We start from the raw sequence: 23,718 nt of genomic DNA, 5'->3' as shown, positions 1-23,718 counted from the left end.
ATCTCTGTGGGCACTAGGTCTAATGTGTAACGGTAAGTGCACATTTCTCATGGGGAGTAGCCCAGTTATCGGGACAGTATGAGCAGCGCCCACCTAGTCTCCCTCATCCCCCCGCCCGCAGCCTGCACTAGGACTACACACGGGGCGCTCACACCCCTCACACGCCGCCGCTCGCCCCGCCCCTACACACGTGATCTCCCCGGTTGCCTAGTAACCTAAGCGTCGGGCAGTGAGGGCTGATACCGCTCCAGTGCTCTGCATAGCCGGGGTCATCTGGGAGCAGCCGCCCGATCCGCCGACATGGGAGAGACTCCAAGCCCGTTCACCATGCTGAGCACTCAGGTGGGCGCAGGCTGCCCCTCCAGCGCAGTGTGTCCCAATGTATGTCCTGCCGCGGGGTGTAGCGGTTCCACAATAGGGATGCATGTAATTCTGCATTCATCTAATACAGAAACCGCACTAAAGCCGCACTGTGTAGTATAGAGGGGGGTCTCCTGCAGATAACACTAGTCTATAGCTACTTTATTCCACTATGATCTATTTGCTGGATATAGGAATATAATCCGGATGTGGGGATTCGCCTTCAGCGGTTTTCCTGACAGTATTTTGGGGCTGCGCGTTATATTTCACCATATTGATCGACTATTTTTGTGTTATATTGGCCCTAGTTTTTGGTTTTATACTATTAAAGTTATATTTTGGGGGCGTCCTCAGTGACTTTGCCCTAATTGCCCATTTTAATCAATGGGAACATGTTTTTTTGCGCAGAATTTCCACATGCAAAAAGTAAAGTAAAACAGGCCTATGTGTGCGCAAATACGTGACGCCCACTGCAAAAATACTCAAAATGCGCAAATGCTCACCTGTGTGACCCCGGCCTGATGGCCAGACAACCGTATTTACGCAGGTATTTCAGCGCCTAAAAAAGTCGCACCAAAAACACAACCATGTGATGCATTAGATTTCATTTGCTTCATTCGGAGAAGGGTTTTTGTTTTGTTGGGTTTTTTTGCGTGTAAAATACTTGTGCAAGAAAAAATTGCCCCTCGATCTTTTTCGCCATATTTTATCATACAGGTCTTGTCCTATTTTTTTCGATGTGATACGAAGCAAGTTCCCATAGACTTCTATGGCAGCTGGAAAAAAAGGGAGGGGGAGGGAGTTACCCGGCATACAACACTCAGAAAAGAAGGCAGCTCGCCCTAATTGGGCATTAATTGTTATTCCGCACATTTTATCCCGATCGTCGCTTGCCATCGCTTCAGCGTGTTTTTTACATATACGCAGCAGCACCCCGTGTGAATGGCTTTAAATAAGCCAATTAAGATCGGGAGACGAATGTGGCTAAATTCACGTACAGGCGAACGTATAAACACATACGCTCTTGTGAAGAAGCCCTAACGCTGAATGCAGATGGCCGTATGAGAGTTGTGCCTCTCAGGTGCAGCTTGCATCGGGATACCCATGTCCACTGCCCCACAGATGGCCGTCTGATCTATGGGGACGTTGCATGTCCTATTCTCTTCCATGCTGCGGACTGGAATAGGAGATGTAGTGATTTTTTTTTTTCACATGGACCATTGATCCCTGCAAAAACGCCCTCATGTGAAGATCCTCACAAGCTATAATAGGTTATGCAATGACTGCAGTTGTGCATACTGACTTTTCTACGTATTCGCAATGATTTCATAGCTGGACGGAGACATTCTGAAGCCGCAGTTCATGGAGCAGCTGAACTATCTGAGGGAGAAAAGTAAATCATTGTTGGAGAAAAGAAAATGTGAGCAGCTGGCATCCTGTCTACTAATATCCTCCAAGTTCAGCAGCAACGACAGCAAGCCTTCAGGAGTGAAGACCAGAACCGCACAAAGACCCAAGACGGCAATGGCTTTTCTTGGTAAGATGTGCTAGAAGGAAATGTGACAGCATGGATTGTGGGTGAGGAAAATAGATTATGGGATGTTACAAGTGGCGGGCGGTGCCCTGCCTGGTATGAGTACAGGTGGCGGGCGGTGCCCTGCCTGGTATGAGTACAGGTGGCGGGCGGTGCCCTGCCTGGTATGAGTACAGGTGGCTCGCGGTGCCCTGCCTGGTATGAGTACAGGTGGCGGGCGGTGCCCTGCCTGGTATGAGTACGGGTGGCGGGCGGTGCCCTGCCTGGTATGAGTACGGGTGGCGGGCGGTGCCCTGCCTGGTATGAGTACGGGTGGCGGGCGGTGCCCTGCCTGGTATGAGTACAGGTGGCGGGCGGTGCCCTGCCTGGTATGAGTACAGGTGGCGGGCGGTGCCCTGCCTGGTATGAGTACAGGTGGCGGGCGGTGCCCTGCCTGGTAGGAGTACAGGTGGCGGGCGGTGTCCTCATGTGACGGCTGCGTAATCACTGGCCTCAGCTGTCACATTTGGAATCCGACACGCCATTGCTGCAGCGCTGAAAAACTAAGACTGGCGGGTCTGGAGTGGTTGGTGAAAGAACAGGTGAGTAATGCTGCCTATTTTTATTTTATGATGATCCCAGCTTTTCCTACTTTTTGGGGGTCTCGTAGATCCCATTTAACTAAAAGTATTGTGCATTGTCCTGAGGTATGCTGCTGCAGATATACTACATTAAAAACAATGCTACATAGAGAAAAGTAGGTCTGATGTACTGCAATTCACGGGGCAGGCTGCAGACTTGGCATTAAATAATCTTTCATCATTTGACAACACCCTGACAGCTAATTTAGTTGTGCTTATCAGTGGGTCTGTATTGTGTTACTACCAGTCAGTCCATGGTGCGGAAATGGTTTATAAGATCCAGAACAATTAATACTGTCATGGGCAAACTTTTTGTGACCGACACAAGTTTTGCTTCTTCAGTCTTTATAGCGGCAGTTTGCATTAACTTTGGATTGGTATGAAGAGTGATCACATGAATTGAAATAAACTGCAAATTCATTCCTTGCCATGAAAATTAACTTTATCACAAAAACCCAATTTCCACTGAATTTCAACCCTGTCAAAAAATGACCTGCTGACATAATTTCAATGATATCGTTAGCTCAAGAGAAAGTGTTAACGAGGACAAGGCGGCTGATATCGCTCTGTCATGCTGATTCAATTATAAGAGCAGACTCAAGGGTGCCGCTTCCACCTCAGGTGGCAGTCTGCAGTACCTCAGAGGAACAGCGGGTTGCCACCCCGTCTGTAATTATTATTATTTTTTTTTTATTGGCATTTTAAGGAAAGCATACATAAGCAGGTCATCATGATTACACAAGATCTTGATCACATAACACATATTTTATTCCACTAGCGTCTACGCCTGTAGAGGTCTACGTAAACTTTCCATCGTAGTGTTTTCTGTGCACAGAACCCTGCCCGGCCCATGCATATACATTCCATATTTTTTAATTTTCCCTTTATCACTCAGTTTTGCCTAAGAACACCGCCATGAATAAAGAGTGGTATCTAAAAATTCTCCAAGACCAACTTCTCCCAGCCATCCAGGAGCAATTTGGGGATGAACAATGCTTTTTCCTGCATTGAATGAGTGAAAGATTTCAGAGTTCACTCGTTCACTCTGGCATCCTGTTTATACAGGCAGATACTTAATGATCGATATTTAAACAAAACGATTAGTGAATGAGCCAACGATAATTTTTATCCTGCATAAAATGAATGAAACAAGGCAAAAGTGATAACTAAGTGGCTTGGTGAACAAAACATTGAAATTTTGGGTCCATGGCCAGGAAACTCTCCAGATATCCATTTCATTGGGAACCTGTGGTAATACTGAAAAGAGTGGATAAACAAAAGTTATCACAGAAATAGTTTTTTTTTGCTTTATCACATAATTTTTACTAATGCTTTTTCTTTTTCATATACAACAAAAAGTAAAAGCCCTTTTACACCAAAGATAATTCTTTCAAATGACTGAAAGTTTTAGCGATCCATTTGCATAAAGTGTTAATGGCCATTAAAGGGGTTGTCCCGCGCCGAAACGGGTTTTTGTTTTTTTTTAAACCCCCCCCCCCCCCCGTTCGGCGCGAGACAACCCCGATGCAGGGGTTAAAAAAACCACCCGCACAGCGCTTACCTGAATCCCGGCGGTCCGGCGTCTTCATACTCACCTGCTGAAGATGGCCGCCGGGATCCTCTGTCTCCATGGACCGCAGGGCTTCTGTGCGGTCCATTGCTGATTCCAGCCTCCTGATTGGCTGGAATCGGCACGTGACGGGGCGGAGCTACACGGAGCTACACGGAGCCCCATTCAGAAAAGAAGAAGACCCGGACTGCGCAAGCGCGGCTAATTTGGCCATCGGAGGGCGAAAATTAGTCGGCACCATGGAGACGAGGACGCCAGCAACGGAGCAGGTAAGTATAAAACTTTTTATAACTTCTGTATGGCTCATAATTAATGCACAATGTACATTACAAAGTGCATTATTATGGCCATGCAGAAGTGTATAGACCCACTTGCTGCCTCGGGACAACCCCTTTAACACTTTATCAACTTCATTTGCATGTAAAAAGACCTCTAGCAGTTGTTTGCAGGGCCCAGCATGTGTTTAAACCCATACCCAGCTGTGCAAACAGCTACATTGTTCTCCTGGCATCTAGTGTGCACATGCCAGGAGGAGAACATCCTGCAATCTATTGAAAGATGAGCAAAATATATTCAAATGGAATGTATCTGCTCAGTCTTGCAGAGTTGTGAACGATGGATTTTAAGTGAACTGAAATCCATCTTTCAAACGAAAACTGCATGATGTCCGCGTCTACATGTAACGATTATTGTTCATTTTCAGTCATTCAGGCGAATTTTTTTTTTTTTTTTTTAAACAATTTGTTCTTTATTGGGTTTCTAACACATTGTTACATATATAACATAGAACAGATAACTTTGCAGACAAGTGTGTTACGTAGTTTTTTTTAGCGTTGTTAACAAGAAAAACATTCATTGACAACTTCCCTTTATCCAGAATCCCAATAGAGTCCATGGCTGTAGTTTATGGGAGGAGGATGTCAAGAGTATAACAGTATAAGCGAAACTACTGCTGAGAAATAAGACAATGTATATTATATATTACTTTTGAACATTTAAACTGATAACCAATAACAGAGTAGAGGTGGGGTAGAGGGGAGGGGGGGGGGGGGGGGGGGGGGGAGGGGAGAGGGAAGAGAAACAGTCAGTCAATAACCGAGAGTCAAGAGTTAGGTCAAGCAATTATGTAACCATGGGTCCCACTTTATACAATAATTAGCATAGTTCCCGTTCTTTAGGGCGAACAATTTTTCGTATGTGTTGTGATCAGAAATTGTTTGCTTTAGTTCCGAGATAGTGGGGGTCTCAGCCGCCCTCCATCTCCTAGATATCAGCAGTTTGGCGGTGAGAAGAACGTGGCCCACCCACCTTTTAATGGAATGTGGCATATGGTCGTTGTCAAGTAGCAGAATAGCCAGTTCGGGGGATCTGGGGATGTGCACCCTCGTAATCACCCTCATCCAGGAGAAGACATCGGCCCAGAATTGTGACAGCTTCGGGCAGCTCCAAAAAATGTGATAAATGTTACCCCTGTGGCCGCAATGTCTCCAGCAACCATCTCCCGAGTCGGGAAATGCCCTTGCCAACGCCACTGGGGTGAAGTACCACCTCGTCAGCACCTTTGTGTGTACTTCCAAAATGTTTGCATTAATAGTTGCCTTATTGGCCCACGTGAAGGCCGCAATCCATCTATCTGGTGGAAACTTCCTCCCCAGGTCCCTCTCCCAGTTGAGGATGTGTGCCCTTTTTGTATCCCCCATGTCGCCAGAGAAAGAGTCATAGCAGACCCTGACCATGGAGCGAGACGACGGGCCCGGGCTCTTAAGGATTCTCAAGAGGTCAGTCGCCAGTTTCACCCTGGCCACCCCAGTGGTCCGGAGAAGGGATCTTACCTGGAGGTATCTGAGGAATTCTCTCATTGGCAAGTCAAATCTTTCTCTCAGATCTTGGAACGAGGCGGCACCTTGATCTATTATTATATCATTTACGTTTGATATTCCCTTCACCACCCAACTCCCCAAGTGTAGGTCGGGGACGAGGTATTCCAAGGCAATAATGGGAATATGATCCAACACTTTACCCCTGTGATTGCCGGGTCGACGAGCCCACCACCTCCACGACTCCAGTACGGCCTGCATGGTAGGGGACAGATTCCCAGCACTGAAGACCGGGAGCTCAGTCGGTGTGGACGAGGCCAGTAGGGATGCCAGGAGAAGAGAGCGGAGAGGCCTACCACCATTCAGATGGGTCTCAATTTGTAGCCAGCTTGGCCCCGGATCCGGACTTAACCATATTCTGGATTGATTAATGATGGATGCCTGCAGATAGGACCACAAGTTTGGCAGCCCCAGACCCCCTTGCTTCCTGTTTAAGTGTAGAATAGAGGCAGCGACTCTCGGTCTTCTACCTCTCCATACAAATCCAGATAATTGTTTCTGAAACTTCTGTACTTCAAGCCTAGGGATCGGGAGGTTGACCGTGCGAAATATATATAGGATTTTAGGAAGGATCAGCATTTTATAAAGAGTGACCCTACCCATCCACGACGGCTCACTTTTTCCCAGGGACGCAAGTTCTCCGTGAAGGTTAGCCAACAAAGGAGAGAGATTGGCTTGGACCGTGTTGGACAGGGGAGTACAAATTTTTATCCCCAGAAACGGGAGGGCGTCCTCTCCCCATCGAAAAGGGAATTCTTTTTGGATATCTACTTTCAGGGAGTTGTCTATATTAATAGCAAGTAGCTGCGATTTGTCGATATTTAATTTATAGTAGGACACCTTGCTAAATTCTTGAATTATGTGGGAGACCTCTCTCAGGGAAGCAATGGGGTCTGTGAGAAGGAGCAGGACATCGTCCGCGAACAAGCTAATTTTGTGTTGTCTTTCGCCAGCGGGTATCCCTCTAATGTTTGCGTTCATTCTAATCGCCTCCGCCAGGGGTTCCATAATAAGAGTAAAGAGTAAGGGGGATAATGGACACCCTTGCCGGGTGCCATTTGTTATTTTAAAAGGTTTTGAGAAGGTCCCATCTACTAGAACTCCAGCAGAGGGCTCTCCATAGAGGGCACGGATGGCCCCAAGAATGTCTCCACAGAATCCAAACTTCTCTAGGGTGGCGAAGGCGAACCCCCAGTGGAGCCTATCAAAGGCTTTCTCAGCATCTAAAGCCAATAGTATAGCTGGGGTGCGGTCCGCCTCCGCCACTGCTACCAAATTTAAGACCCTTCTGGTGCCATCCGATGCCTGTCTCCCCCTAGTAAAGCCCACCTGGTCGCCATGGATTATTTGTGGAAGGATTTTTAGGAGGCGCTGGGCGAGTAATTTAGAGTAAATTTTTGTGTCACTATTGAGTAGTGAAATGGGCCGAAAATTTGCAGGAGAGGTCGGGGGCTTCCCCTGTTTAGGGATTGTCACAATAGTGGCATTTAGCATTTCCTTCGGGAGGGAGCCCGTAGATACCGCTTTATTGAATGTATCTACCATACAAGGCGCCAGATCCGGGGCAAAGTCTTTATAATATTCGTTAGAAAAGCCGTCCGGACCCGGGGCCTTGTGTGTCTTTAGGGACTTTATTGTACCCAGAATCTCCAAGAGGGAGACTGGGGAATTCAATAGTTTCAGGTGGTCCTCTCCAATAGTGGGGAGACGAATCCCCTCCAGGAATTTGTTGATTTGGTGGGTGTCCGGTTGGTGGGTGAGATCATCTTTGTTTAAATTGTAAAGTTTAGAATAAAAGAGGCTAAACTCATCCGCTATGGCTTGGGGATGGGATATTTTGGTGTTAGATCCATCTTGTTTGATCAGGAATGGAATTTTGGTTGGGGCCTGTCTTTGTTTAATTATCCTAGCCATCAGCTTGGAGGGTTTATTAAAGGCCGTGTAGTAGTTCATCTTAGAGAAGTTTAAGGTTTTAATATAATCTCCAATCAGTTCCTGGCGAAGATTGTGACGAAGGGCCATAAGTTCCCTGTGTAGCTCGATAGAAGGGGAGGACTGGATATTTTGCTCTGTCTTTGCGATTTGTTCCAGGATACTATTAACTAATAATTGCTTCTTTTTTTTATGATGGGAGCTGATCTTGATCAAAATCCCCCTCATGAACGCCTTATGGGCGCACCACGTGGAGAACACGTCCACCTCTGGATTTACATTAGTTGAAAAGTATTCATTCAGTGCCTCTTTGATAGACTTTTTATATTCCGGGAGTCTCATAAGGGCTGTATTAATTCTCCAGCTTCCCAGAGTCGGGGGGGATCTCGCTATTGCTAGCGAGAGAAATACGGGGGCGTGGTCTGACCATGTGGCCCTACCTATCTCCGCACTCCTAGCGCACGGGAGGGTCCATTTATCTAACAGAAATAGATCAATCCTTGAGAAGGATCTGTGGCGAGGGGAGTAGTAAGTGTATTCTCTAGACGTTGAATTGAGACACCTATAGGAGTCAAAGAGCGCCTGTTTTTGGAGCCACTTTGAAATCGTGGGGGAGGATCTATTAGTTGTGCTGGTGGAGTCTAGCTGCTTATCAGGAATAATGTTGAAGTCCCCGCATATTATGGTTTTGCCTTTCTGAACTTTGCGTATTTTTTTAACGATCTTATTTAGGAAAGAGATCTGTGAGGAGTTCGGAGCGTAGAGGTTTACCAAAGTTAGTGGGACACCATTAAAGAGGCCCACCAAGATTATGAACCTTCCTCTCGGATCGACCACCTGCTCAGTGATTGTGGCATCGACTGAGTCCTTAATGGCAATGATAGTCCCCGCTCTCTTCTCCTGGGCGCATGAGAAAAAGACCTGGGGGAATCTTTTATGTGAGAAAAGGTGACGCGATGCGGGAGTGAGGTGCGACTCCTGTAAGCACAGAATATCAACTTTCTCCCGAAGCGCATCTCTCCAGGCCGCTGATCTCTTAAAGGGGGAGTTCAGCCCTTTTGTATTTAAAGAGCATATTTTAACTGTCATATTATTGGGGGGGATTTCGCGAAGAATTTGTGAGGACCCTGATTGATGCTGGCTACCGACCTGTCACAGAAGGGGGGGGAAACATAAACACACTTAACACAAATGATTGGCACATAGTACCGGAACAAGTAACCGATAAACATTTTCTGTATAGCAATACACTTAGGTCTACGATAGTAGATCCTGGGAACAGCGAAACAAAGTCAGCTGTTTATTACAGGGATGTAGTCCTGTAAGTGAATGGGGGGGAATAAAAGTTCACCCGACTTAGAAAGCACGGTTAACCTCCAGGTTTAAAGCAAAAGAACATCAGAGTTCAGCGGGGGGGATGGGGCTGTAGACTTTCCTCAGAAGGCACAGAGGCTCGTTGGTTAGGGGGTTTGTCGTGAGAATCTTCGCTAATTTGGAGACCCCAAGAGGCTAGGGACCTCTCCCCCTCTTCTGGTTTGTTGAAGATGTGTGTAACTCCTTCTCTGTGGAGGATGAGCTTTGTGGGAAAGCCCCATCTATATGGGATTCTCTCCCTCCTAAGCGTGGTAGTGACGCGGGAAAAGGCTTTCCTGGATTGAATGGTGGCTGCCGATAAGTCCACGAAAAGCTTAATGCCTGAGTATTGCGGGGGCAGATCAGGCATTTTGCGAGACGCAAACATCAATGCCTCTTTAACGTGGAAAAAATGAATCCGCGCAATCACATCGCGCGGTATGTTTTCATGTAGAAACTTTGGCTTCTGCAGGCGGTGCGCCCTATCAATAATCAATTCCTGGACAGGCGTTGAGGGAAGAAGTTTTTTCATTAGGTGAATCAGAAAATCCTTCAACTCTGCTGGGCTGATTTTTTCGGGGATGCCCCTAAATTTGACATTATTCCGACGGTTGCGGTCTTCCAGATCCGCCATTTTAACTTTAATCTGCTCTACTTCTTCCTCCAAGGTGTAATGGGCGTCAATTAATGTATTGTGGGACTTAGTCAGTTCTCCCATTTTGTTCTCTATATGGGAAGTTCTCTCCTCAATTTCCACTACTGCGGAGTTAAATGATGCAGAGAATGTATGCAGGTCCTCCCTCATGGTGCTTCTAAGGGCAAGTATCATCTCTTTTATAAACGCCTGTGTTGCAGGCTGGTCTGAGGTAGGGACCATATCAAGTAACTCTGTGCTGTTGGATGGAGGCAGGGAGGTAGCAATTGCCTCCTCCATTCTCTGCCTTCTTTTTTCCGGGCTAGCAGATGGGGAGAAACTGTCTCTTGGGGCTGACATGCGGCCCGACGCCATTTTAGGTGGGGAGGTGGTGGTGTGTGTAATGCCCGTGAAGCTGTCACTCACCTCTCCCAGGCTTGGAGAACTGCGGGAGTCGTCTCGGCGGAAGCTGGAGCTCCCTGTCGGTGTTTCCTGGGATGTAGCCGGAACGTTTGCGGAGCCTTGCGTGGAGCTTTTAGATGAGGAGCGCGCCGCCGCCGGGGTCTTTCTGCCGCTCCGAACGGAGAAGAAATCAGCCACCGGGACCGGGGAGGCTCTCGCCGTCCTGCGCCGAGTCATGGCTAGATGGTGAGGTAAGCAGCGCGTCTCCGGGAAGGTGAAGGGACCCGCTGATGCTTTGAGAGTTGCTACGGAGGTAACGGACGGAGCGGAGCTCAGAAGCTTGCGACTGCCACCGTCCTCAGTCAGGCCACGCCCCCCCATTCAGGCGAATTTTGAGCAATAATCGTTGTATGTAAAAGAGCCTTAAAACAAACAAGCCCCCTTCCTCAACCATTCTCCCAATATAAGGTGTACCACAGTTTCCAAATTATTAGGTAGTGGATATGAAATTATGATAAGAATAGCGCCAAATTTCTAACATTGCCCAAGTTAAACCACATTATCATTTTGTCACATTCTAGGTCCAGCATGCCATGGCAAATTGCAGCAGCCTTGAAAAAAAGGGTCAAACTGGAAATATTGAGTCTTTGCCTAAACTTGATGTATTTCTCAATAAAAGATTAAAAATTATGGAATGCTTATAATTGCAGTTCAGTATGCCATAGAAACACCTGTCTGAAAACCTTAAAACGCTGAAGCAGCAAAGTTTGCGAAAACCAAAATTTGTTCCAGTCGCAAAACTTTAGCCTATGACTGTACATTTTTGGTTACGTTTGGTGATTTATCTTACTTTTTTGAAGGAGGAAACATATGGGATCCATATGAAACAACGATGAATAGAGAATACCCTCATAATGTGTGTTCTCCATCAGTAGCTGTACGGTAAGTCATGGTACTTGTTGTTTTCTTCAGCTCTTAAAGAGACACTCTGGTGATTATTTTTTTTTCATTCATTTTGTTACTAGTCCTCCAGTGTATATATAATTCGGTTAGTATTACCTTTTAGTTATCCCTTTCTATGTGAAAGTCCTGGAGTGCTTCTATGCAGGTGGGTCATTTGGTCTCAACTCTAAATAGCTCAGATTTACTTGGATTTACGTGTTCTCAAATTAGTCAGTTTTTCAGTCAATCAGAGGTGTGTGATGGACTCTATCACATAAGCTGTTTAGAGGGGGACACAGAAACTCCTATGATAGTTACTGTTGAATTAAAGAGTCCTGTCATACAGTTGTAATGAAGGAGATAATAGTTCATCCTCCTGACTGTATACTTATAGCCTTTATTTAGGTGAATATGCAGAGTAGTGATAATTACCCTGTCCTCCCTACAACAGAGATGGTACAGTCTCTAGATGGTCACGTGATGCTATTCTGATACATAATGGGATTGATAGCACAGAATAGTAAAAGATAAAGCAAGGAGAAATCTAAAAATCAAGATGGTGTCTGATATAAGTATCATACAGGAGGCTGTACTGCATGGAAGTAACTGCAATATACATTGGAGACATCCAGAGTGTGACAAGCAATGTGGTGAGGGGTGCAATTATGGAAAAATGTGTTTTTGCAGGAGTGGCCCTTTTAATATTTCTATATATGTCCTACATTGCATCAGTTGCTTACTTAGCCATCATGTGTACTGTCCTAAAGTTCCTCTTAGCTGTCTTAACCAACATTATGGTCAGGGAGATTAGATTAGTATAGTGTTGGACCTCTCTTCACGAACAGTTCATCTTTACGGTGATTGAAAAATTATTCTCTATGGTACAAATATAAAGTCAATGAATCATGCAGACTGCCTAATTTGATTAAAGGATATATCTTCCATAGCAACCAACATAACAAGTAGTCCAATTTATTCTATTATTTTGTGTCTGCATTTCCTTTGCAGATTTATGTGTCTCTATGGTAACAGAGTACAAACAAACCTACCGTATGTAGTGTGATCCATACTTTCTTCCATCTGTTCAGTACTTCTTACTAACAAATATTTGTTAGGTAACTCAGATGGATAGAAATGACTGCAGGATCAGACTACACAGGGTTTGCTTGTAGTCTGTTACCATGGAGACCCATTGGTCTCCATAGCAGCTGTAGACTCCAAATAGTAAATCAAAAATATTTGCAGAGTAGTTTTAATTTTCATTTTTGATGCATTGAAGCAAAAAAAATCACGGGGGTCTACTGTTTCAGATCAAACCAAGACAGAAAAAATCTAATAAACCCCGTGTCACATGCAGAAATCTTTATTATTTTTGTGCGTAATGCTTTAGTCTTTAATGAGCTAATATTGTGTTTATGTTGAGAGCAGTTTATATTCTACTGCTGCTCTTGTTGAATATGTCATTGAGTCATTTAAAGGAAATGTCATCAGTAAGGTCACTTTACAGGTGTAGATGTCACATCCATCCGCACTCTCTTGACTATTGAAATGTCATATGAAATGTTAGCAGCATGCATATTTTATCTGTGTTTATCTTGCAGACCTAAGACATCTAAGAGCTACAGAAACCCTTACTATCTGTGTGACCCTGTTGGCATAAGCATGTACAATGATGAGTTTTACTGGAAACCATATTCCAAGGCAGAGCCTATTAGAGCTGCAACAGCCTCAGGAGCCAGGAACCACAGGCCTCACCCTGATAAGGTACTGTATGCAGTATATTCACAATAGGGTTCCTTTAACCCCTTGATGACACATAACTTTTTTGTTTTTTTATCCTTGCCACCTGAGAGCTATAATCTTTTTATTCTTTCAGAAGAGTTTCATGTTTACGTCATTCACTTTACAGTAAAAATGACATGTTACCTTTATTCTGCGGGTAGGTACAATTACTGCAATACCAAATTTTATAAAGTTATTTTACTGCTTGGTACGCAGTACTTTACTATATCAGATTCCTGTTGGCGTTGTAACTCCGCAAAAAGGACTCTGCTTCACGTTTGGTGAGAGTGCCCGGATCTTCGGGCTTTTTGAAAAGTGGTCTTCCTAATATATGAGAAAGTAGCATCCTACTCCGTAGTGACGACTCCTCAGCTGGCTCTCCTGTTATACCGGGTTCATTACCCTTTTTGAAAAAGATCTCCTATGGGATTTTTAGCGACTGTGTGGGCCGTGATCGCTCAACACTGGCCGAGCAACTGACCGTCTTCGGTAGTAGAGTTCGCTCACAAAATAAATCACTTAAAGGGGTTGTCCCGCGAAACAAAGTGGGGGTATACACTTCTGTATGGCCATATTAATGCACTTTGTAATGTACATTGTGCATTAATTATGAGCCATACAGAAGTTATTCACTTACCTGTTCCGTTGCTAGCGTCCTCGTCTCCATGGTGCCGTCTAATTTTCAGCGTCTAATCTCCCGATTAGACGCGCTTGCGCAGTCCGGTCTTTTCTGTGTTGAATGGGGCGCTCGTGCTGGAGAGCTGCTCCGCGTAGCTCCGCCCCGTCACGTGTGCCGATTCCAGCCAATCAGGAGGCTGGAATCAGCAATGGAACGCACAGAAGACCTGCGGTCCACCGAGGGTGAAGATCCCGGCGGCCATCTTCACAAGGTAAGTAAGAAGTCACCGGAGCGCGGGGATTCGGGTAAGTACTACCCGTTTTTTTTTTTTTTTATCCCTGCATCGGGTTTGTCTCGCGACGAACGGGGGGGCTATTGAAAAAAAAAAAAAACCCGTTTTGAGCCGGGACAACACCTTTAATACTCTTGGATTGGTGGCTGAAGACTATCCCGATTCTTTCAAGAACTTGTGTCTGTGGCTTACTTGGTTCTCTTTCTAGGACACTCTCGACTTTCAGCGGAAATTGCTGGGGTCTTCCCATTAGTTCCGTACCCTTTTTGCCGTTTTTTTGTTTTTTTTCTTTTTTTCCCCCTGTCTTTCCCTTTTTACCTTTCTTATTCCATTTTTCCTCTTCTGATTTCTGTTCTGTAGTTTCTCTGGTTGCAGATTTGTGTTATTGATGTGTGTTGGCATTGCGTGTGGCAGAAGGTTTCACTGTTTCATCAGAAAGGGGATGGAATGCATCCCACCCCTCTTGACTCATTATATGGTTCCGGTCCCTCCTCTAGTTCATATAGATGTTTGTGGCAGCCCTTCACCTTACAGCAGGCTGCCTATCTGGCACAGATGGCTTCATAGTCATCGGACCACTGGACTCAAAGTTTTTTTTATATACATTGTACTGGTATTAGTGTATCTTGACGCCACCAGGAAGTCCTGGTGGAGTTAAGAGGAACAGGGGGTGACGCCCCCTGTACCTGATTAGCTGCACAGTTGTCTGGGATTCAGGTCCTGCCAAGCCACTAACGAAGGTTTGTTTGGAGCAGCACAGAGCGGCCCCCAATGCAGCCACACAGCAGCCCCAGCGTGAAGCCCGTTCCCCGCCAGCGTGACAGCACCATGCGCCCCTCACCTCACCGATTACATAGTCAGATTGCGGACGGCAGCAGAGGCAAGAGGAGGTTTCCCCCCATGTAATGTTCACCTCCTGTTCCCCAGTGGGGGGAGAAACACTGAACTGTGCGCGGTGGAATGGCCATCAGGGAGTTGAGAGCCACCGGGCTGCAGGGAGCAGCCAGCCGGTGGCCAGAACTAAGCCCTCATATCCTGGTCGGCCTGGAGGCATCCGAGACAAGTGGTAGAACGAGCGATGAGTCACATCGGCAGGCTTTTACCCGGCCCTGCTGCCTTAGGGTGAGGGTTCCTTTTATTCTTAGGGTTTCATTATTACCTGTAAACTGGCCGCATTTACAGCTCATAATGTAACCCTAAGTGCAAAAGGAACCCTGAGCCTCAGGCAGCAGGGCCAGGTAAAAGCAATGCACACGCTGGTAGGACCTTTCAGCCTTGACCCAATCAGGAGCTGGGGGTGTGACAGGGGCATTCCTCCTGTCAAACCCCTAGCTTCCAGTGACGTGAAGATACACTAATACTCATTGTTCCCTAGGGTCTTGTTGTTGTTACTGTTTTGTTTCCATTTTTTGAATGTGATTCTGTTTTATTGTTAATCTTTTGTAAACTTAAAACTCAATAAACAAATTAAGGATAAATATAAATTCTATGCTGACACAACCCCTCTAAGGACCTACCGGTCCATGCATTACACAGACATCTTTCATTTCAATGGGACCCATGTAACAATGCATATACTGTATATCTAGTATGTCATGCAGGTTACCATCCTTACTAAGGATGTTCCTAATGCCTATTAGATGCATTAGAAGAACTTAAATTATGTTGTATGAACAGACTTTTTCAGCCTGGAAGTTACCTCATGAAGAGAAGAAAATCTCCCAGGATAGCCGATCTCCATGGATGAAGCCTCCATCAATTGAGGAGGTACAGAGAGCAGTGAGAGGCCAATATCTCTCCACATATAAAGGGGACTATTTAGGAACACCACAAGGTAGGTGATGGGAGGTTTACATTTGTTAAACCAGTTATAGCTAATCAAGAGAGAAGAAATGATCAACATTTGAGCTACCAACTCACAGCCCCGCCAAGTTCCTTCCTTTTGAAGTCAGGGTCATTTGAGCTATAGATGTAGTAAAGTTTAACACGTAACTTTCTCTGCCAGGGTTTATTTGCCCTTTCAGTTGCTTTACAATAATTTTTCATGTGTTAAGATAACAATAGCCTACCGTGTTTTCCCGAAATAAGACCTGCCTTGATAATAATCCCTACCATGATTTTCGGTTGGGGGGGAGCTTGAAATATAAGCCCTCCCCCGAAAATAAGCTACATTACATGAAAAAAAAATACTCACCTTGGAGACGGCATTCGGCTCCCTTGCACTGGGAGGGGGGGGGGGGGGTGCTGCTGCAGGTTTCCGTGTACTCCTGGCTGTGATTGGTTAATTGAGTGCTGGCTCTGATTGGCTGATGCGGCACTTGATGAACCAATCGGAGCAACCACTTGCTCGAGGCAGGGGAATTCAAGCCCTGCTACCAGGAAGAAATGCTCTGTCGGTATTCAGGAGTACACGAAGCCTACAGTAGCGCTGGAGACCAACACGAGGGACCCGAACGCTGCCTACTAGGTGAGCATTATAAGACACTTTTGGAGCAAAAATTCATATAAGACTTATTTTATTAAGTCTTATTTTCGGAGAAACACGGTATGTCTTATGATAAGATACCTTGTCATCACATTCAAACTAAACTTAGCTACATCTATACATATAGCTATGTGGGATTCATTGCTGAATCAAAGGGGTTGTGCCAAGTTGTACAACCTGTAAGGCAGATGGATGTAGATCTACGTTGTCACACACCAGTATGACTTTGGGCTATCTGAGGTGTCATAAGATGTAGAACCCCTGGTTTTTATGTTTAACCCCTCCAAATTGGTTACTAGCTTTGCTGCAAGGTCCCCAAGCTGTTACACATACAGATAGTGTCGGTTATGTGGCTGTTGACGCTGCACTGGGCTGAGACGTGGTACCTGTAGGTCTGAACAGGGGTATAATCTAAAACCAAGCTGAAGTCAGGGCTGGCAGCACAGGTGTGTAAACGAGGCCCACGTTAATAAGGCAATAAACAATAGCAAAATCCAAAATACAAAGCCTAGATCAGGGAGCACAGAAGTCAGAATTGTCAAAAAACAGGCAAAGGGGCAGAACCAGAAAAACACACTAACAGATGGCTAATAAGACTATTTGCTTAGGCATCCTCCAAAGGGGAAGGATGCTTAATATAGTGGATGACAGCTGGTGATTGGTGGGGGACAGGATTAAGGAACACACACTAACCTATGGGTAAGAGCAGGAACAAGTGAGTAATGGGGCTCAAGGCGATCAGCTGTTCTAGTTTTCTTTCCCTGGCAAACGGCTTGACCTTTCACTGCAGTGGAATTGTAATATTACAGAAGGGCCAATCACATGAATGGCCACCCTGTAATAAAAGGACAGCAGAGGTCCACCAAAATGGGAGCTGCTCTCATTGAGCCGCTCTCCACTCTAGAACATAGGGGGGAGTCCCAGGTGGGAGACACCGCTCTATGATGTTCATGTGCCATATCAAACTGCCTATCTGTGTATCATCAATCTTGTAATACACTTGCATTCATTATTTTTTTTGCTATACCACTGCAAATCAAGTTTGAATTGGGTACCACTAGGAATCACCCTTCTAACACCTTTGCAAACCACTGCCTGTCATTAGGCATTGGGCTTCTCTAGTAACAGAGACATGGAGATGTTAATTACTACATACAACTGAGGAGTGGGCATTTAGATGCTGCTTCACAGTTGATTGGGACAGCATTATGCAAGGCAGCGTGGAAAGTGTGTGAGAGGAAGTCCCAGCCAGTACAGTACTGACAATGGCTGGTTTAGGACTTGCTCTCCACCTGTAAATGGATTGCAAACAGTGAGGCAACATAGAAATAGGAAAATCTACATGAAAAACTAAATTAAAAGAACTCAAACTGGGTGTAAACTGCAGCAAAGCAGCAGCCACTGAATTCCTGGGCTGCTTTTGAACATTTTTTGAAAAGGTCACCAGGTTTTTCCCTTCTGAATCGCTGGCAACACTATTAGTAAGTAATGAATCTTTCTAAACATATTGTTTTTAATGCCCATAAACCTCCAAAAAAAAAAGCAGTTTTTGGTGTGTTCACATGTTGTGCAAATGCTGCGGATTGGTTGCAGAATTTCCACAGTGGATCTGCAGCAAAACTGCAGGTTAGAGTTACCATACAGTAACAGCAGAGAATCTGCAGTGGGTTTTTTTCCTCTCTGTGTGAACAGGACTTCCTTTAACTCCATTCACTTTAATAGTAAACATTTCTGCTGCGGTTTTCTTTAAAAGTTCCGCTGCAGAAAATCCTCAGCGCTTCAGTGACGTGTGAACATGCCCCTAAAAACTCCCACACCATATGTTAATTAGTTCTGCTTGGTCCAATTGGTGTATCGGGGTGTCCTCTGCAAACATGTCCTTCTCCCTTTGATAGATGTGGATAATATCTTCCACAAGTTGCATCGCCCATCCTGGCAGTGACACATGTGCAGTTGGTCTTGCCCTGCTGTCGGCAGACACATCCGCTTGCACTGCGCATGTGCCGCTCCCAGGATGCATGGTGCAGGCGAGATATATTAATAAACACAGAGATTACACTGCTGGTTTTATTTTAATATAGTTTTTAAAGACAATATCCTAATTATTTGTTCATTTTGTACTCTCTACTCCTATGTGATATCACATATAGGTTATCAGGTCAAATATGCTATTGATACGTCTCCAAACTGGATTAAAGACGTTCCACAGCCTCTGGCCACCGAATCAAGGTTCAATTATCAAGTTCAACCACGTTGTCCCAAACTGGATGATTTCACTCACAAGTATGGGTGTTATGCAAATCGACATCTGTCAACTAAAGGAGTTGGTAAGCATCTTTTTCCAACTTACAGGGCACCAGGCTTTCCAAAAATTGACGCTGATCTGTATGAGCACATGCAGAACAGTGACTTGCTTGTAGTGAAAATCAAACCTCCATGTACTGATGTCCTGGTGAGCTAATATTTTTTGCACATGAAGTAACTTTTGTGGAACAATTTGTAATAGGATTTTGACTTATTTCCGGAACTAACTGTCTGACTGAATAGTCGTCTTAAAAGGAAACCCCGACAGACACCTATGTTTAACCTTGCAATGCTGTGGCATTTCAAAGACGGCATAGGGGGAAACCTATGATGGCTTGTGTATCACAATTGTGGCATAAAAAAGGTATGCTTTTCTGCACAAGTTATACTTGTGCAAAAATTGAGACTTTCTAGCCTTTCTGTGCAGGCCACTGCACTTTTGGAAATAGGTGGGACTAACCAAAGCCTGACAGAAGCTTTCATAAATTTGAGAATTATAGCTGAAATCTAATCCAGCTCTTAAGGCCCATTTAGACACAACGATTATCGCTCAAAAGATGTCTTTTCAGCGATGATCGTTGTTTGCATTTACAGGGCAAGGTGATCGCTCAAATGTGGAGTGATCACCTTGCGCTTCGAGCGGGGGATGCAGAAGACAAGCAGGGCCGCTTGTCTTCTGCATCCAGCTGTTCTCTGCTCGGAGCACCCGGCTGTTATACAGCCGAGCGCTCCGTGCGGAGTATGAAGAACACAGCTGGACCGCGACTGCTTAACGAAAACTGCACGATGTCAGTGCAGTTAGACACAACAATTATCGCTCAAAAGATGGCTTTTGAGCAAATTTTGAGCAATAATCGTTGAGTCTAAATGGGCCTTTAGCCAATCTAGAAACTGACACAAGCCCAGTTCTTTTTTTCTGCTTCTTAAAAAAAAAAAAAAAAAAAATGGATAGCACACAAATGACTTAAATGGCAAGTCTCGTTGATAAAACAGTATTGTATGCAATGAATTCTTTCACGCAGTCTGTGTGAATAAACTGAGTAGTATGTGTTGCATCATACAATAATATGGGTCCGTATACTGTCCATGTGTCATCCATTTTTTTAATGGACTACACATGGACAAAAAAATGCTAATGTGTCGGAGGCCTCAAAGTTTAAAAAAAAAAAGCCAGGAATAGGGAGAAGAGTCATTAGTGCGTCTTCGCTCCTTACAAGATTGATGGGCCTTTCTGTATCTGTGTATAGGGAGAGACCTGTCAATCTATCAGGGCCGGCCAGACAGAATCCAGTGTGAGGCCGCCGTGACTCTTCTGCCTGTTTTAAGAATGTTTTCTCTGAAATTCTGCAGCATTTTAGAAGCCATGTGGTTCAGGCAGGATAAATCTCCCAACGGGTTCCCTTTAAGTAAACCAGAAACTCAGTTTTAAAGAATTTCGAGCGTCTAAAACTCCAAGAACACTAAAAATCTAGAAATTCTCATGTCATTTATTTTCTATGTGGACAGGTACAGAGATTAGGTGAAGTATTTCCCTCTCCTGCACAATAAATCCAGTCCACTTCAGTAGAGGGCACATTGAATATAACCTCTATTTAATGACATCTCTGCATATAATTGAACTGAAGATTCCTCACAGAGACAGCACTTATCCTAAAGGTGGTGTTTTTTAATTTCCCTTGACATTTCAGTTCCTTCCGTGACATATTCTCATATCCGAAACCAAGAAAATAAGAAGCAACTGACCACATATCAGAGACATTTCGGAAGAAGCTTCATTGACCTTTCAGCACTTGCACATTCTTTGAGTCCTGAGGAAGTGGCGAGCTATCTACTGCATGTTCCTAATGAAGGTAACCCATGACTTCATCATCTGTCTGTGCTCTGACAATTTCTGATCTCTCATCATTTAATGGAACTCAATTTTCTTCTAACCGCCAGAAAGACAAGCATTGGAGAAGCTACTGAAAACCTTCCATCGGGCTGTCAATCCACTATCGAATCAATGTTAAATCAAGCAATGCTGAAAGGTGGTCGCTAGTAAGAAGATGGGAGCCAATATCTTGTATTTTGCTTCTGACAACTGATGCACATACTCTGAACTCAATATTGAGTTAAAGTGACCCTCTGGTCCTAGGGAACAATTTGAAGTTATACTGTGGGGGGCAAGGAGAGTAATATTACCTTGTGCCCTCCTCTTGCATCGTTCTGCCACAGGCCTGCTGGTTTCTGAACCACTTCTCACACTAAGCTGCTCTCTGGTTGGCCAGTGTGTAATGTCTTAGACTGTTGATGCAGTGTGGGCATTTGATAGTCTTAGACAGAAGAGAAGACCAGGAAGTGGTGGATCTGTGACAGAATTGCGCAGATAGAGGGCACTAAGTAGTATTACTGCCCATCTAGTATAACTTCATATTTTATCCCCGTGACCTTATGGTCACTTTAAAGGGGTTGCCTCAGGACAGACATTAATCATATGTTGCTAGGATATACTATATACTGTTTTCTTGATGGGATCTGACCTCTGTACCATTGCTGGCCACTAGTCTAAAGTAGCAGCATAAATGCGAAAGCGCCATTGGCTCTGTTTGGCATTTGCTGGAGTTTTGATGGTTGGCTTCAGACTATAATGTGCAACCATGCGACGTCCAGAGAAAGCTGAGCAAAAGCAAAAATAGATAAAGGGAAGTAGCATAGCACCTTTCTAAAGTCCTTTAACCTGATGATCATCAGGGGTAACAGCAGTTGGACTTAGACATTCAGGGCACATGTCAGCAATATACCATTAATGGCTGTCTTGATGCAACTTCTTTAAAGAAAGTTTCCTCTAAAATCAGAGACTACCTATGCATTCACCTGTTCTCTCGTTAGAATTTCTATTTATTTTTTTTTTACATTTTCTCACACAATCTTCTACATTTCTGACTCTCCATTCTACCTAATTATATTCCCTACTCCTGTATTCCTGGGCAGATTAGCCCATCAGGGCTCTAGGACTGTTGGGTGAAATTGTTAGTTTCCCAGCTTCCCAGAAACAGTTAAAATAATGAAATGTCTGAGCGGAAGATGAATATTTACTGATTATTTTTGTCATCATGGGGAAAAAGGCTCCTTGTTATTATGAATCATTTAGTTTCATACTTCAATAGTTTGTATGGACCATTGATTATGTACACTGAATGGCCCTTTAGGGACAGCTCTCTAGTAGCGCGTTGGGCCTCCTTTGGCCTTCAGAACTGCAGAAATTTATCATGGCATCCATCCAAAGGTATCGGAAGACTAAGGGTGTGCCAAGAAGACATTCCCCACATCATCACACTTTTGCCCACTGGCGTCTTGCTTATCTGTTTCTTTTATACAGCCATGGCGATCAAACTAATTGTCAGCTGTTATAGTCTATCTGTGTTAAGGAATAACGAGTTGTGTATTTGCACACATTAATTGGAGCACCAGCATTGTATTTAGCTGTAATTTGCTTGACTGTGCACTGCTGGAACAATTCTTAACATCCTCCTCAGACCTCAGTCATCAACGAGTTATGTCCTTTCACCTGTGTTCCGATCTCCTTTCGTCAGATATGTTTCCTCGATCACACCATTTTCGGCATACTTTTGACAAAGTTGCACAAGGAAACCCACAAGGCTGGTAGTTTTTGAAATCCTGGCCCTGGCTAGTCTAGCTCTGATGACCAGGCAGCTCTGGAAGTTGCTCAGATTGCTCGATTTTCTTATATGTGCATTCACTTTAAAACTGATCAAGAACCTGATTTTATGTTGCACTCTGGGGTCACTCCATAAGGGAAGGCAGGTGATTTTAATAAAGTGACCATTTAGTGTACTGTGTGCTGTTTTATCCATTGGTGGGTCTTGAACTAGAATTAGCTCTGACTACCTCATTGTATATGTGACTGCCTGTATATTTCTAAATCCTGATATGGTCTGCATCAGCTCCTCACTGATCTGGAACACCTCATTTGTGCAAAACAATAAAAATATCTTGCAGTGAACTGTTTAAGGTAACTGAATTACTAACAAGTGCATAGAAGGTTGGAAACTTTTACTAAGAACCTAGCTAAAGCCTCATAGCCCCCATGCACTGCTATATAGGCTCTGTTGGACTTATTATGTATGGAGATATTCTCTCTCAGAAGTAATGCTACTAGGAGAGAATACCTTTGTAAATATGGAGTCCGATAGAGCATGTGCAGCAATTTGCATGATTCTTTTTTTCTCTTTCGAAAGAGTATGGAAGAAAAAACTTTGTATGCCTTCTTATGAAATCGGGAGTATACAAAGCTACTTCTGTTATCATTCCATTGCAGCGCTATCTAATACTGAATCGTAATACTGACACAAACACGAGCCATAAAGATGGCCATAAACATTAGATAGTTCAACAGCCACTGAATAAATGGTCATCTAATAGAAGATCGTTTCAAGACGCAGCCATACACATGTAATTCCATATCGGGCAATACAGTCATTCAAACTGCTCATATGTGTTCAGTGACATCAGGTGAAAGATGACAAATATTTTTGGGAATATTCTTTCAAAGACAGATCGTTCATGGACGTAAGATCTTTAGTCTAAATATTGGACAAAAATTTTAAATGTGACCCATGTCTTACCAAACAGGAACTGTCCTTCTTCAGTAACTTTAGTCTAATTTGTATGGCCACTTTTAGACTTGACAAAGACCAATGGTGCGACCTCTTCAAGTGCTGGTTTCACAAAATAGTCACATTGAGGTTTTTGCTACAGTGTTGCAGAACCACAATTCAATTGTAACGTGAATACAGGTTATTCACTTGATTTTGAATAGGCCCAGTTTATATGCTAAACATTTACACTGAAAAGACATGTAATTTAGGTGTAGTTGCCTAGTTTTTGTATAACCTTCAAAACTGTCATGTGCACATGCTGGAGCTTGTAGTTCTACACTAGCTACAACTCCTTGCTCTTAGGGCTGCTTCCCACGAGCGTATGTGCAGATATGCTCGCCTCAGTGCAACGCG

General features: G+C 44.4%; 1 protein-coding gene across 3 annotated transcripts; it reads left to right on the top strand.

Moving 5' to 3' along the window:
• The first annotated feature begins 261 nt into the window (after nucleotides 1-261).
• On the top strand, nucleotides 262-22,701 carry TEX26 (testis expressed 26). 3 transcript variants are annotated; one of them, XM_066583072.1, is made up of 8 exons: nucleotides 262-342; nucleotides 1,693-1,897; nucleotides 11,146-11,224; nucleotides 12,826-12,988; nucleotides 15,595-15,751; nucleotides 18,553-18,729; nucleotides 20,395-20,556; nucleotides 20,645-22,701. In XM_066583072.1, the coding sequence occupies exons 1-8, from the start codon at nucleotides 301-303 to the stop codon at nucleotides 20,713-20,715; spliced, it is 1,056 nt and encodes a 351-aa protein (XP_066439169.1). In that variant the 5' UTR covers nucleotides 262-300; the 3' UTR covers nucleotides 20,716-22,701. The 3 variants fall into 3 exon arrangements, with proteins under 3 accessions (XP_066439169.1, XP_066439161.1, XP_066439176.1); XM_066583064.1 differs by having other exon boundaries at nucleotides 11,143-11,224; XM_066583079.1 differs by having other exon boundaries at nucleotides 334-381; nucleotides 11,143-11,224.
• The last annotated feature ends 1,017 nt before the right edge of the window (nucleotides 22,702-23,718 follow it).

Source organism: Eleutherodactylus coqui, chromosome 1 (assembly GCF_035609145.1).
Source record: "Eleutherodactylus coqui strain aEleCoq1 chromosome 1, aEleCoq1.hap1, whole genome shotgun sequence".
Classification (NCBI taxonomy): Eukaryota; Metazoa; Chordata; class Amphibia; order Anura; family Eleutherodactylidae; genus Eleutherodactylus; species Eleutherodactylus coqui.
The sequence above is the reverse complement of the archived record's forward strand: the minus strand, read 5'-3'. Positions and strand labels throughout refer to the sequence as shown.